Source organism: Dreissena polymorpha, chromosome 15 (assembly GCF_020536995.1).
Source record: "Dreissena polymorpha isolate Duluth1 chromosome 15, UMN_Dpol_1.0, whole genome shotgun sequence".
Taxonomy (NCBI): domain Eukaryota; kingdom Metazoa; phylum Mollusca; class Bivalvia; order Myida; family Dreissenidae; genus Dreissena; species Dreissena polymorpha.
The window spans coordinates 52885193-52900472 of record NC_068369.1 but is presented as its reverse complement, the minus strand read 5'-3'; the positions used below and the strand labels follow the sequence as shown (position 1 = coordinate 52900472).

Below are 15280 nucleotides of genomic sequence, written 5' to 3'. Positions count from 1 at the left end.
AGGTTTCCATAAAGCTTCATTGAATTCCAGTCAGTAGTTGGGGAGAAATAGCCCGGACAAGAATTCTACTATATGTACAGTTTATAGAAAATTTCAAAGGGCCATAACTCTGTGAAAAATCATCCAACCAGAACCGGCTGATAATATGCACATCTCCTCTTGGTAGTGAAGCTTCCCATAAAGTTTCATTGAATTCCCGTAATAAGTTGCTGAGAAATAGCATGGACAAGAATTGCACTATATGTACAATGGAAAATTTCAAAGGGCCATAACTCTGTGAAAAATCATCCGACGTGAACTGGCTGATAATATGCACATCTCCTCATGGTAGTGAAACTTCCAATAAAGTTTCATTGAATTCCGGTCATTAGTTGCTGAGAAATAGCCCGGATAAGAATTGCACTATATGTACAGTTAATGGAATATTTTAAAGGGCCATAACTCTGTGAAAAATCATCCAACCAGAACCGGCTGATAATATGCACATCTCCTCTTAGTAGTGAAGCTTTCCAAAAAGTTTCATTGAATTTCGGTCATTAGTTGCTGAGAAAAACCCCGGACAAAAATTGTGCACGTACGGACACACGGACGGACAGATGAAGCGGTGACTATCAGCTCCCCCCCCCCAAAATTGTTTGGGGGAGCATAATAAACTCAAAAGTTTACCAACACAATAATTATAGTAGGTAACCTATAATAATACATATAAAATCATAGATAGGGGAAAATGCCCAAAAATTATGTTCCAATCGCATAATAACAGGGCTCGACACTAACGGTGGTCCGTTGACCCGGGGTCAGTAAAAAATAGGGACGACCAGTGAAACTAGAAATTTGGTTGATCCGTCAGACCAGTTAAACCTGTTACCTCCGCCTAAAAACCCTAAAACTAATGAAGAGAAGCTTGAAGTACAGCAAATATGAAAAGGACGAGAGATTGTTCAGTAGATAGTATAGTTTTCTTTTTATAAATGCACAATACATTGTGGATAGTCCGGAAAGTTAATTGAAATTAAGGTAAAATAACATAGAAATTGTCGGACCACTTAAAATCTTGGAGGTACAGTAATTTCTGAAAGCTGATGGTCCTTTGGGTCAATAGGTAAAAAAGTTAGTGTCAAGCCCTGAATACCCGGTAATACATATTAAATCATAGAAAGAGGAAAATGCCCAACAAATTATGTTCCAATGGCTTCTAAAATTGTTTGAGGTTGCATGGATTGTCTTAGAATACTTAAACGTGCTCTGTAGAAGAAGCATTAAACCAAGAGCAAGCATGACCAAAAACTTAGTGCATATTTGAACAACTTCCTAGTTTTAGGCGTATATTGTTAATAAATCAACGTCATTCAAGTGAAATATCTGGGCCTGGTGGATCAAAACATTAATTTAATTTACCAGTTTTTGTTACAGTTTCTTGACTTTACACTAAAATTAAATTAATTTAAGAGCAAAATTATTATCAAACATGTGCACATTCATTAATTTGTTTACCATCAACACATATATTTAAGTGTTAACAATAAAGTCACATAAAAAACAAGAGATGTGTTTGTCAGAAACACAATGCCCCCTATTGCCCCGCTTTGATTTATTTTATTTATTTTTTATCATTTGGCAGGTACAGATAATTATCTCCCTTGAAACCTTATTCTTTCCCTTGGATTTGGATTTTTGATCTTTGACCTTGAAGGATGACTATGGCCTTTAACTACTCAAAATGTGCTCCATGAGATCCTCATGCAGGTAAAATATCAAATTGCTATCTTCAATATTGCAAAAGTTATGGCAAATGTTACAGTTGACAGACAGACAGACAGACAGACAGACAGACAGACAGACAGACAGACAGACAGACAGACAGACAGACAGACAGACAGACAGACAGACAGACAGACAGACAGACAGACAGACAGACAGACAGACAGACAGACAGACAGACAGACAGACAGACAGACAGACAGACAGACAGACAGACAGACAGACAGACAGACAGACAGACAGACAGACAGACAGACAGACAGACAGACAGACAGACAGACAGACAGACAGACAGACAGACAGACAGACAGACAGACAGACAGACAGACAGACAGACAGACAGACAGACAGACAGACAGACAGACAGACAGACAGACAGTTCAACTGCTATATGCCACCCTATCAGGGACATACAAACAATAAACAGCTGTTAGCTTCACTGGCTGTAAAAAAAAGCATCCAGGCCTTGCCATTTGTCTATCAACCAGGCCCTGCCATTTGTCTATCAACCAGGCCCTGCCATTTGTCTATCAACCAGACCCTGCCATTTGTCTATCAACCAAGCCCTGTCATTTGTCTATCAACCAGGCCCTGCCATTTGTCTATCAACCAGGCCCTGCCATTTGTCTATCAACCAGGCCCTGCCATTTGTCTATCAACCAGACCCTGCCATTTGTCTATCAACCAAGCCCTGCCATTTGTCTATCAACCAGGCCCTGCCATTTGTCTATCAACCAAGCCCTCCCATTTGTCTATCAACCAAGCCCTGCCATTTGTCTATCAACCAGGCCCTGCCATTTGTCTATCAACCAAGCCCTGCCATTGGTCTAGCAACCAGGCCCTGCCATTTGTCTATCAACCAAGCCCTGCCATTTGTCTTTCAACCAAGCCCTGCCATTTGTCTATCAACCAAGCCCTGCCATTTGTCTATCAACCAAGCCCTGCCATTTGTCTATCAACCAAGCCCTGCCATTTGTCTATCAACCAAGCCCTGCCATTTGTCTATCAATCAAGGCCTGCCATTTGTCTATCAACCAGGCCCTGCCATTTATCTAGCAACCAGGCCCTGCTATTTGTCTAGCAACCAGGCCCTGCCATTTGTCTAGCAACCAGGCCCTGCCATTTGTCTAGCAACCAGGCCCTGCCATTTGTCTAGCAACCAGGCCCTGCCATTTGTCTAGCAACCAGGCCCTGCCATTTGTCTAGCAACCAGGCCCTGCCATTTGTCTAGCAACCAGGCCCTGCCATTTGTCTAGCAACCCCACCCTGCTATTTGTTAAGCAACCAGGCCCTGCCATTTGTCTAGCAACCCCACCCTGCCATTTGTCTAGCAACCAGGCCCTGCAATTTGTTTAGCAACCCCACCCTGCCATTTGTCTACCATCGGCTCACCTCACTGCTCGATGTGACGATATTTTTGAAAACCAGTTTGTTGATGACAGCGTCATTCCGTTTCTGGGTCAGCTGCAGGCCGTACAGGGTGCGGGTCTCGGTCTCAGGGGGCTCATATGTGGGGTCCATCTGGAACAAGAGATGTGTTTGTCAGAAGCACAATGCCCCCTATTGCGCTGCTTTAAAGACATATATTAGACCTTTGACCTTGAAGGATAACCGTGACCTTTCACCACTCAAAATATGCAGCTCCATGAGATACAAATGCATGCCAAATATCAAGTTGCTATCTTCAATTTTTCAAAAGTTGTTCATTATTGAGAAAAAAAAAACACCAAAGTTATAGTTTGGAGACAGAATGACAGAAAGACAGGCCAAAAACAATACACCCCTGATCATTTGATCCGGGGACATAAAAACACCATGTGGGTGTATCCTTTGCTAGGATTTCACCAAGCAACAATATTATTGTAAGGGTCCTATGCACTATGAAGCAGTGCTAAGAAAGTTTCACGGAAAATTATTCACATAACAGAAGACAAAAGCTAATGAAATTGCTATTGGTATAAGAACAAATCACTTAAAAGTTATTTTAGATACCCTTATTACTCTAAATTTAGATAGGGAAAATATTCAAAGATTTCAGGTGTCTGAAAATTTAAAGACAAAAATGAAATGTCCTAAAAATATAACTTAATTGAAATAAAAGGAATAAATCAATGCACAACAGTGGTTCTAATTTTAAATAAAAAACAAATTCACAGCTTTGATTACTCTTGCCCGACATGATACAGTGGCGTATTTAGGTGGGGGGCTAGGGGGCTAAAGCCCCCCCAGCTGGCTGGCTAGATACGATTTAAAAAAAAAATGAGCCCCTTCAAGTATCAAACATATCCACTTGTGTATTTCCTGCCATATGCCCATAATTAAGCCATAAACAGCTGTCAATTTGTGTGATTAGCCCCCAGGCATGTGTACTGACGATCTAACCTACGCCAGCTAATCTGCACGCTTCATTGACTGTAAGTGATAAACTGCGCTATTTGATTGGCTGAATGAGATACATTCAACTAATGAAATTACTCGATGCATTTAGCTATAGGTAAATGTTTACAAATGGCTGCCGCATTGGACTTGTGAAAAACAATATTTCAATTTGTAGCAATTAAAGAGTTGAAACGAACGCAGTGGACAATCATCATTAATTTTTCGGTAAGTTTCTTTGATGAATTTAAATGGGTAAATGTTTACAAATGGCTGCCGCATGGGACTTGTAAAAAACAATATTTCAATTTGTAGCAATTAAAGAGTTGAGACGAACGCAATGGACAATCATCATTAATTTTTCGGTAAGTTTCTTTGATGAATTTAAATGGGTAAATGTTTACAAATGGCTGCCGCATGGGACTTGTAAAAAACAATATTTCAATTTGTAGCAATTAAAGAGTTGAGACGAACGCAATGGACAATCATCATTAATTTTTCGGTAAGTTTCTTTGATGAATTTAATTGGTATTAGCTCTTGAGAGTGATAATCATTTTGAGTAAAAAGTTATTGCCAGTGAAATTCAACAGCACACTTAATGAATGGCAATTAATTTGTTTGTTTTTTACAAATTGGACTAACTTATTTGTTGTTCATCTATAGTTATTGAAATTAAAAAGGACTCAAAAATGAAGAATTACTTTTCTAGTATGAAACTAAATCATTTTCAAAATGAAACGCAAACAGGCAACACTTGAATCCATTTGGATCAAGAAACCAAAAACTAATGAACCAACTGAAAATGAGTCTGTTGCTGCTTTCAGCTCTCCGGCACCTCTGGCACCCTCAGCAACATCCACCAATGACATTAGTGTGTACGCTAGACAACATGGTAAACTTACTGATGAGGAACGTGACACTCTTCTCTCTAAGGACTGGAAGCCGTCAGAGAAACACATGTACAAAAAGACATAAATCGGCAAAACAAGTCGGACATTCCAGTCATCCTGGCTCCAGAAGTATTCAGGACTTGTGTACAGTGTGGAAGAGGATGGAGCGTATTGCGTACATTGCGTCACATTTCCAGGGAACAAGAAATGTGGAAAATTAGTGAGTGAACCATTTCAAAACTGGAAGAAAGCCATTGAAGTCTTCTATGGTCATTTTTTTCCAGATGCAAAGAAACACTCCAAAGACGGGGGTACTTGGTATCAAGCCCACATTGATTCACGCATATGTTGTGAGCAGTTTATGAGTGTGAGAAAAAACAACGCTCCCGTAAATAAGCAGGTCGATGCAGCTCTGCAGGCCAGACGGAAGAAGAATGCTGTGGTTCTTGAGTCTATCACCAAGACAGTGTTGTTATGTGCGCGCCAGAACATAGCCCTTCGTGGGCATTCTGACAGTTCAAAATATTATGATGATGAATCAGTGAATTGTGGTAATTTCCAATCACTTATAGAGTTTTGTGTTGAGTCAGGTGATTCTGTTCTCAAGGAACACTTTGCTACTTGTGGGAAGAATGCTACCTATCGCAGTCCTACAATTCAGAATGAACTTCTTGACATTATGGGACAGACAGTTGAACGCAAGTTAGTGAATGAAATAAAAACTGGTGGTAAATTCTACTGTGTGTCTGCCGATGAGGTACGTGACAATGGTAACGTGGAACAGCAAGCAGTGTGTGTCAGGTTTATAGACGAGTCTGATGAGATCCGAGAAGAGATTCTCCGGTTTGTAGATGTCAGTCCAGATACCAGTGGCGAGGCTCTCTCCCAAGCTATCCTCGACGTGCTAACAGACGTTGGTCTAGACCCTTCCATGATACGGTCAAAGTGCTACGATGGTGCTGGTAAGACCAATATTGTTATAAATGTAATAAATTTCAAAAATACATTAGTTTCAATTTTAAAAGTTTACAATCAAACTAACAATGAAGGATGTGTTCTGATATAGCACTTTATTGTGATTGAGGGGCATATTGACACGGAATTGCAGCTAAAACCATTAACAATAACTGACTAAATCGTTTCAAACTTAAAATGATTGGAGTCTATGAATCCAGCATAGCCAAAATTATCTTTCTTGTTTGGCACCTCATAATCTGAACATTTATTGGTGCGCTGTACTAGTTGTTTAACATTCATGTTTTTATTTCAGGTAACACGACGGGTAAGACAAAAGGTGTAGGTCCAAGAATCCAGCATCAGTACCCCAGAGCTCTTCCGTTTTTGTGCACGGCTCACCAGTTGAACCGCTGTGTAGTACATGCTTCTAACAGCACACTCGTACGAAACATGATGGGAACAGTTGACAGGGTGAGTACACATTTTTTACTTATATAACTGAAATGAAAATATAATCCAATGCAAAGTATTAAGCTGGTCTTATCGTATTCCCAGGATCAGGGTAGGTGAGTCATTATGTGTTAAAATTCTGTTATACTTACTCTCCTCTGGACATCTATGTATAAAGATAGGTTGAGTGGTGTGGCATTTTCCATTACCACTCATGAACAAACCCAATTAAAGCAGGTATGCTATTATATATCTTGGATCCAGTTTGTGCATCCAAAGAAGCAACTTTTCCAGTCTACATTCAACATGAAAACTTTTGAAAAAGATAAATATTTTATATATATTAAGTAAAATATTGTTGATATTTAATAAGTAATGGTACATGTTTTTATTTTTCAGATTTGTGTGTTTGTGTTCTTCAACTACTCGCCGAAACGACAGACCTGTCTTGCTGAATGTCTGGCTGCCATGGAAGTCACCGAGTCCAAGCGCCAGAAGATAAAGTCTCTCTGCCGTACACGCTTGGTAGAACGACACGACCCCCTTGAGGTCTTTATCGACTTTCTACCTGCCATGGTTGATGCAATGTCTCAGTTAATGGAGAATGAAACAAAGTCTACAACATCTGCTGAAATCTCTGTTTTTTTTATGGCGATTACTGGTTTCCAGTTTATCGCTGTCCTGGTGATTGTGACCCGCTGTCTCAGCTATATAAAACCCCTCACTGTTGCTTTTCAAGGTCGTTCGGTTGATGTGGTCAAGGCCATGTCTCAGGTTAGTGTGGTGCAGCAAGCTCTCCAAGAGGTCCGTGACAACATTGACACCTACCATAACACCTGGTTCCAAGAAGTTTCAACTATCGCTGACAATCTTGGTGTTCAGCCATCTCAACCCAGACTGTGTGGTGGTCAGACTAAGCGTGACAACATCGAAGCAGCAACACCCAAATTGTACTACAAAAGAAACCTAACGATTCCCTTTGTAGACACTTTTGTGAATGAAATGGACACCCGATTCAGTGATTTGCAGACTAAGGCAGCCATGGGATTGAAGCTTATACCTGAACAAATGTGCGCCTCTCCTGTCAGTGCTAGTGACCTTGAATGGTTCATTGATGATCTCCCTTCCCCTCAGTCCCTGCCTGCTGAGTTGCACTTATGGCAGGCTAGATGGAAAGGTGTTACCAACCCACCTACTACCCTTCAGGGGGCTTTTGAACAGTGTGATTCACAGCTGTACCCCAACATTTACACGGTTTTGTCTATCGCATGTGTGTTCCTTGTCACATCATGTGAGTGTGAAAGAAGTATCAGTGCCCTAGGACTTGTAAAGACAAAACTGAGATCTTCAATGGGTCAAGACAGGTTGTCCGCTTTGTGCCTTCTTTCTATTCATAGGGACATTGACATTAACATTTGCAATGTTGTCCGAGAGTTTGCTCGGAAGCATCCTAGGCGGATGGATCTTCCTGACATCCTGTCTGAGCTGTAGACATTTGTGTAATAGTGGTATAATCACTTCAGCATTAGCATTGTATAATTTTGCTGTTATATTGATATTTTATTCTTCATTCATCATTGTTGTATTTGTTACTTTTATTGTGTACAATTTGCTGATCAGTTCCCTTTAAATCTGATTTGAGGTGATAATTTCCTTTAAGCCCTTTTTATTTTATGGCCCTTTTTTACACCTTTTCTTTTTATGGTAGGTTAGGCCCCTTCCTTGGGTCAAGATCTTTTACACAGCTCTTAATTTTAAATGTATAGTACTGATATTATATTTCTGCTTACATTTTAATAATGTGCTATAAAAATACTGCTTTGGTTATGCTTTTAGTGTGTTTTATTATTATAATATTACTTATGTATGCCATGTATTTATGATGTGTTGAAATTTGCTACTGTTTGATTATAGGTCGGTCAAAAGCTTTACATAGCTTATGTTATATCATGTTATTTCATACCGACAATAAATAAATTTTGATTTGATTTGATTTGTAAGATTTTCTTGTATTGTTTTTGTTACAAAATGACATAACATTTGATAGAACTTGAAATAAAGAGTGTTGCTTAAAATGTTATTTTTATAACTTGTAAAAAAAACCATCCAACAGGGTGACCTAGTAGGATATCCAACAAGGTAAAAAAGGAGGTCCACATCTAACACCGTTCAAAAATTTCAGGTCATAAAGATAAAAGACTACTTTAGTGGTTTCAGAGACATTTGATTTATCCCTGTGTGTCTGTCTGTCTGTGTGTCTGTCACACTTGATGTCTGAACTAAAGTTCTTGATTGTTTTACATGCACTTTTATCATGCAAAATGTTGATTAGATAGCAGGAAATTGCATCATTTTAAGGTGCCATTTAAAAAAACCCTCCCCAGTTAAGCCCCCCCTCTGAAAAATTTCTGGATACGCCTCTGGGATAGAGAACAAAAAACTTAAAACTTTAACTGCTTCCTTAATAGGAAGATATCATTTAAAATGCTGGGTAAAGCGATTGTTTTGTACTGTTATACTTGGTTATTTACCCAATTACACAAATGTTATGGTCCATTGCCTTCATGCATGCTTCTCTCAGGTTTGTTTACCTTAACCCATTTATGCCTAGTTGACTCTCCCATCCTTCTAAATTGGATCAATTTATTTCCAAAATTAGGGATGTCTAGTATATTTAATTCTATACTTAAAATATTTCTTACAGTAATTCCTTTAAGCAAACAGCGCAGACCCTGATGAGACGCCATATTATACGGCGTCTCATCTGGATCTATGCTGTTTGCAAAGGCCTTTTTTCTAGTTGCTAGGCATAAATGGGTAAATTGTTTTGTAAAACCCAATCAAGATAAGGGAAAACAGTGCCGAAATCTGGAAAAATAGTGCTGTAAAATATACTGTAAAAAATTGACAGTTATTAATGATAGGCAATAACGCCCATATCCGAAAATTAAGAGTCACAAATAATATTTATTTTGGCCAAAAAAAGGGGGTGTCCAAAAACTTAGTGTCCGAAAACTTAAAGTAATTACAGTAGTAAACAATTCACTTTGAAAATTAACTAATTTTTCAGAATCTTGCCATCATATTAACATAAATGATTCTATTAAAGGGCTCAGATATCAACCATCAAACTGAATAACAATTTGGTGAGATGTTTATAAGGTTTCACTTCATACACTTAAGTGAATCAAGTTTTTAGCCCTGGTAAATGCTGTGACAAAAAATTTTAATAGAACAACTGGACAATGTTAACACCAAAATATAAAATCCTGGATCCTTGTGGTTTAGGATTTTTTTTAAGTTATTTGCAAACTCATTATATATAAGTCAAATGACCCCAGCTTCAAAGTTAATGGTATTTTTTAAAATCCTTGTACAGGACCACTAGACAATGTTACAAAACAAATTCTAAACCTCTCAGCCTTTCTGTTTCACAGCAGATTTGTTAAAATTCCACCTTTATTAGCTCTGGTGCGCTATATATGAAGCAGACTGTGAGGATTTGAACGATTAAGAAATGGGGTCACCAAATGATCATTTATGTGAAGTTTCCCAAACATTTTCCCTGTGGTTCAGGCGAAGAAGTCGTTCGAAGAAAAAGTTTAAAGACCCCCCCCCTCCCAAACACACACAACTGACATCATGTTATGATAAAAGCTCCCAATGAGCCTTTAATGCTCAGATGGGTTAAGAACTGACCAGTATTTTCCATTAATGATGTTAAAACTCACCTGTAGCACACAGTATCCGCCATTCTTTTTCTTCTTCAGTATCTCCAAGGCCTCGGGTGAGTATCCAGGGGCAACAACTCCGTCCGACACCTCCCGCGATATGATTCTTGCAGTTGTAACATCACATTCGTCCGAGAGGGCTATGAAGTCACCGAATGAGGACATTCTGTCTGAACCTGAACAAATTTGCACATGATGAAGGATAGTAAAATAAAATCAGTCGTGTTCTGTGAAAACTGGGCATAATGCATGTGCATAAAGTGTCCTCTCAAATTAGCCTGTGCGTTCCGCACAAGCTAATCAGGGACGACACTTTCCGCCTTAATTGGATTTTTGCTAGGAAGAGACTTTATTTAAATAAAAAATGTCATTAAAGCGGAAAGTGTCGTCCCTGAATAGACTGTGCTGACTGCACAGACTAATCTGGGACAAGGGCCCGTATTCACCAAACAATTCTTAGACTTAAGTCTAAGAATAAAGAAAATTCTTTAAATTAGAATATTCAATAAATTCTTTAATTTTGAGTCAAACTCTGCAGTAAACATCTCTATCTATATTATTCTTCATATAGAACATTTTGTTAATGACATAATCACCAGTGGAGGACTGTATATATTCAAACACTGAACACATTTTTCTTGGTTCTAAGTCTATTCTTTATTCTTAAGTCTAAGAATCGGTTGGTGAATACGGGCCTAGACTTAATGCATATGCATTATTCCCAATTTTCTCCGAATGCGACTCAAATACTTCTTAGGTGGCAAAAGGAACAACCTTATGGGTGTTAATAAAGCTCAATTTGTCTGCTCAGGTACTACTTAAAAATACTCTTGAGTATATTACAATTCATCTTCGGTACAGAAATTACAATTAGAATAGGCCATACTCCTTGGAATTACTTAGTATATTTCCCTTACCCCAGGTTCTTTGTAGTAAACTTAAGAGAACCTGAGCCGATAATGACTAAACTAATGTTAATGAAGCAGAAAAGACTTCATAAATTTTGAGGTTAACAAAATATCTAAAGCTTTTCAAAGTCAGTTACCCATTCTAGTGTCAATACTTAGGCCCTTCCGGTGAACTTCTGGTAAAAACGAAAGTAGAATTCACAGATTAATGGTACGGTAAACAAATTTCTGGTAAAAACGAAAGAAGAATTCATGGAGTAATGGTAGGGTAAACTAAGTTGATTTTGTTGATTTATTTCCAACAGATGATGACTGAATATCCGAATATTCGTTCGGAAGGATGACCGAATATTCGAATACCAAAATCGGTATTTGTTGCCATCCCTTAAATGTAGCAATACACAGTCAGTTACCCATTTCAACATGTAGCAATACACAGTCAGTTACCCATTTCAACATGTAACAATACACAGTCAGTTACCCATTTCAACATGTAGCAATACACAGTTACCCATTTCAACAAGTAGCAATTCACAGTCAGGTACCATTTTCAACATGTAGCAATACACAGTCAGTTACCCATTTCAACATGTAGAATTTCACAGCCAGGTACCATTTTCAACATGTAGCAATACACAGTCAGATACCCATTTCAACATGTAGCAATTCACAGTCAGTTACCCATTTCAACATGTAGCAATACACAGTCAGTTAACCATTTCAACATGTAGCAATACACAGTCAGTTACCCATTTCAACATGTAGCAATACACAGTCAGTTACCCATTTCAACATGTAGCAATTCACAGTCAGGTAACATTTTCAACATGTAGCAATACACAGTCAGTTACCCATTTCAACATGCAGCAATACACAGTCAGTTACCCATTTCAACATGTAGCAATACACAGTCAGTTACCCATTTCAACATGCAGCAATATACAGTCAGTTACCCATTTCAACATGTAGCAATACACAGTCAGTTACACATTTCAACATGTAGAATTTCACAGTCAGGTACCATTTTCAACATGTAGCAATACACAGTCAGATACCCATATCAACATGTAGCAATTCACAGTCAGTTACCCATTTCAACATGTAGCAATACACAGTCAGTTAACCATTTCAACATGTAGCAATACACAGTCAGTTACCTATTTCAACATGTAGCAATACACAGTCAGTTACCCATTTCAACATGTAGCAATTCACAGTCAGGTACCATTTTCAACATGTAGCAATACACAGTCAGTTACCCATTTCAACATGCAGCAATACACAGTCAGTTACCCATTTCAACATGTAGCAATACACAGTCAGTTACCCATTTCAACATGCAGCAATACACAGTCAGTTACCCATTTCAACATGTAGCAATACACAGTCAGATACCCATTTCAACATGTAGCAATACACAGTCAGTTACCCATTTCAACCTGTAGCAATACACAGTCGGTTACCCCTTTCAACATGTAGCAATACACAGTCGGTTACCCATTTTAACATGTAGCAATACACAGTCAGGTACCATTTTCAACATGTAGCAATACACAATCAGTTACCCATTTCAACATGTAGCAATACACAGTCAGGTACCATTTTCAACATGCAGCAATACACAGTCAGATACCCATTTCAACCTGTAGCAATACACAGTCAGTTACCCATTTCAACCTGTAGCAAAACAGTCGGTTACCCATTTCAACATGTAGCAATACACAGTCGGTTACCCATTTTAACATGTAGCAATACACAGTCAGGTACCATTTTCAACATGTAGCAATACACAGTCAGTTACCCATTTCAACATGCAGCAATATACAGTCAGTTACCCATTTCAACATGTAGCAATTCACAGTCAGGTACCATTTTCAACATGCAGCAATACACAGTCAGATAGTACCCGTTTCCACCTGTAGCAATACACAATCAGTTACCCATTTCAACATGTAGCAATACACAGTCAGTAACCCATTTCAACATGTAGCAATACACAGTCAGTTACCCATTTCAACATGTAGCAATACACAGTCCGTTAACCATTTCAATATGTAGCAATACACAGTCAGTTACCCATTTTAACATGTAGCAATACACAGTCGGTTACCCATTTCAACATGTAGCAATACACAGTAAGTTACCCATTTCAACATGTAGCAACAAAAATCAGTTACCCATTTCAACATGTAGCAATTCACAGTCAGTTACCCATTTCAACATGTAGCAATACACAGTCAGTAACCCATTTCAACATGTAGCAATACACAGTCAGTTACCCATTTCAACATGCAGCAATACACAGTCAGTTACCCATTTCAACATGTAGCAATACACAGTCAGTTACCCATTTCAATATGTAGCAATACACAGTCAGTTACCCATTTCAATATGTAGCAGAACACCGTCAGTTACCCATTTCAACATGTAGCAATACACAGTCAGTTACCCATTTCAACCTGTAGCAATACACAGTCAGTTACCCATTTCAACATGTAGAATTTCACAGTCAGGTACCATTTTCAACATGTAGCAATACACAGTCAGATACCCATTTCAACATGTAGCAATTCACAGTCAGTTACCCATTTCAACATGTAGCAATACACAGTCAGTTACCCATTTCAACCTGTAGCAATACACAGTCGGTTACCCATTTCAACATGTAGCAATACACAGTCGGTTACCCATTTCAACATGTAGCAATACACAGTCGGTTACCCATTTTAACATGTAGCAATACACAGTCAGGTACCATTTTCAACATGTAGCAATACACAGTCAGTTACCCATTTCAACATGCAGCAATACACAGTCAGATACCCATTTCAACCTGTAGCAATACACAATCAGTTACCCTTTTCAACATGTAGCAATACACAGTCAGTTACCCATTTCAACATGTAGCAATACACAGTCAGTTACCCATTTCAACATGTAGCAATACACAGTCCGTTAACCATTTCAATATGTAGCAATACACAGTCAGTTACCCATTTTAACATGTAGCAATACACAGTCGGTTACCCATTTCAACATGTAGCAATACACAGTAAGTTACCCATTTCAACATGTAGCAACAAAAGTCAGTTACCCATTTCAACATGTAGCAATGCACGGTCAGTTACCCATTTCAACATGTAGCAATACACAGTCAGTTACCCATTTCAACATGTAGCAATACACAGTCAGTTACCCATTTCAACATGCAGCAATACACAGTCAGTTACCCATTTCAACATGTAGCAATACACAGTCAGTTACCCATTTCAATATGTAGCAATACACAGTCAGTTACCCATTTCAATATGTAGCAAAACACCGTCAGTTACCCATTTCAACATGAAGCAATACACAGTCAGTTACCCATTTCAACATGTAGCAATACACAGTCAGTTACCCATTTCAACATGTAGCAATACACAGTCAGTTACCCATTTCAACATGCAGCAATACACAGTCAATTACCCATTTCAACAAGTAGCATACACAGTCAGGTTCCATTTTCAACATGTAGCAATACACAGTCAGTTACCCATTTCAACATGTAGAATTTCACAGTCAGGTACCATTTTCAACATGTAGCAATACACAGTCAGATACCCATTTCAACATGTAGCAATTCACAGTCAGCTACCCATTTCAACATGTAGCAATACACAGTCAGTTAACCATTTCAACATGTAGCAATACACAGTCAGTTACCCATTTCAACATGTAGCAATTCACAGTCAGGTACCATTTTCAACATGTAGCAATACACAGTCAGTTACCCATTTCAACATGCAGCAATACACAGTCAGTTACCCATTTCAACATGTAGCAATACACAGTCAGTTACCCATTTCAACATGCAGCAATACACAGTCAGTTACCCATTTCAACATGTAGCAATACACAGTCAGTTACCCATTTCAACATGTAGCAATACACAGTCAGTTACCCATTTCAACCTGTAGCAATACACAGTCGGTTACCCATTTCAACATGTAGCAATACACAGTCGGTTACCCATTTTAACATGTAGCAATACACAGTCAGGTACCATTTTCAACATGTAGCAATACACAATCAGTTACCCATTTCAACATGTAGCAATTCACAGTCAGGTACCATTTTCAACATGCAGCAATACACAGTCAGATACCCATTTCAACCTGTAGCAATACACAGTCAGTTACCCATTTCAACCTGTAGCAATACAAA

The 15280-nt window shown here is 38.6% G+C and overlaps 1 protein-coding gene across 1 annotated transcript in view; it reads right to left on the bottom strand.

Moving 5' to 3' along the window:
* LOC127859380 (bifunctional purine biosynthesis protein ATIC-like) overlaps positions 1–15280 on the bottom strand; it is a 77530-nt gene that overhangs the window by 7732 nt on the left and 54518 nt on the right. Inside the window, exons 11-12 of the mRNA XM_052396732.1 lie at positions 10167–10342; positions 3154–3282 (exon numbers count right to left, since the gene is read on the bottom strand). Of these exons, the coding sequence (XP_052252692.1) occupies positions 3154–3282; positions 10167–10342 (305 nt within the window). The remainder of the gene's footprint in view (positions 1–3153; positions 3283–10166; positions 10343–15280) is intronic.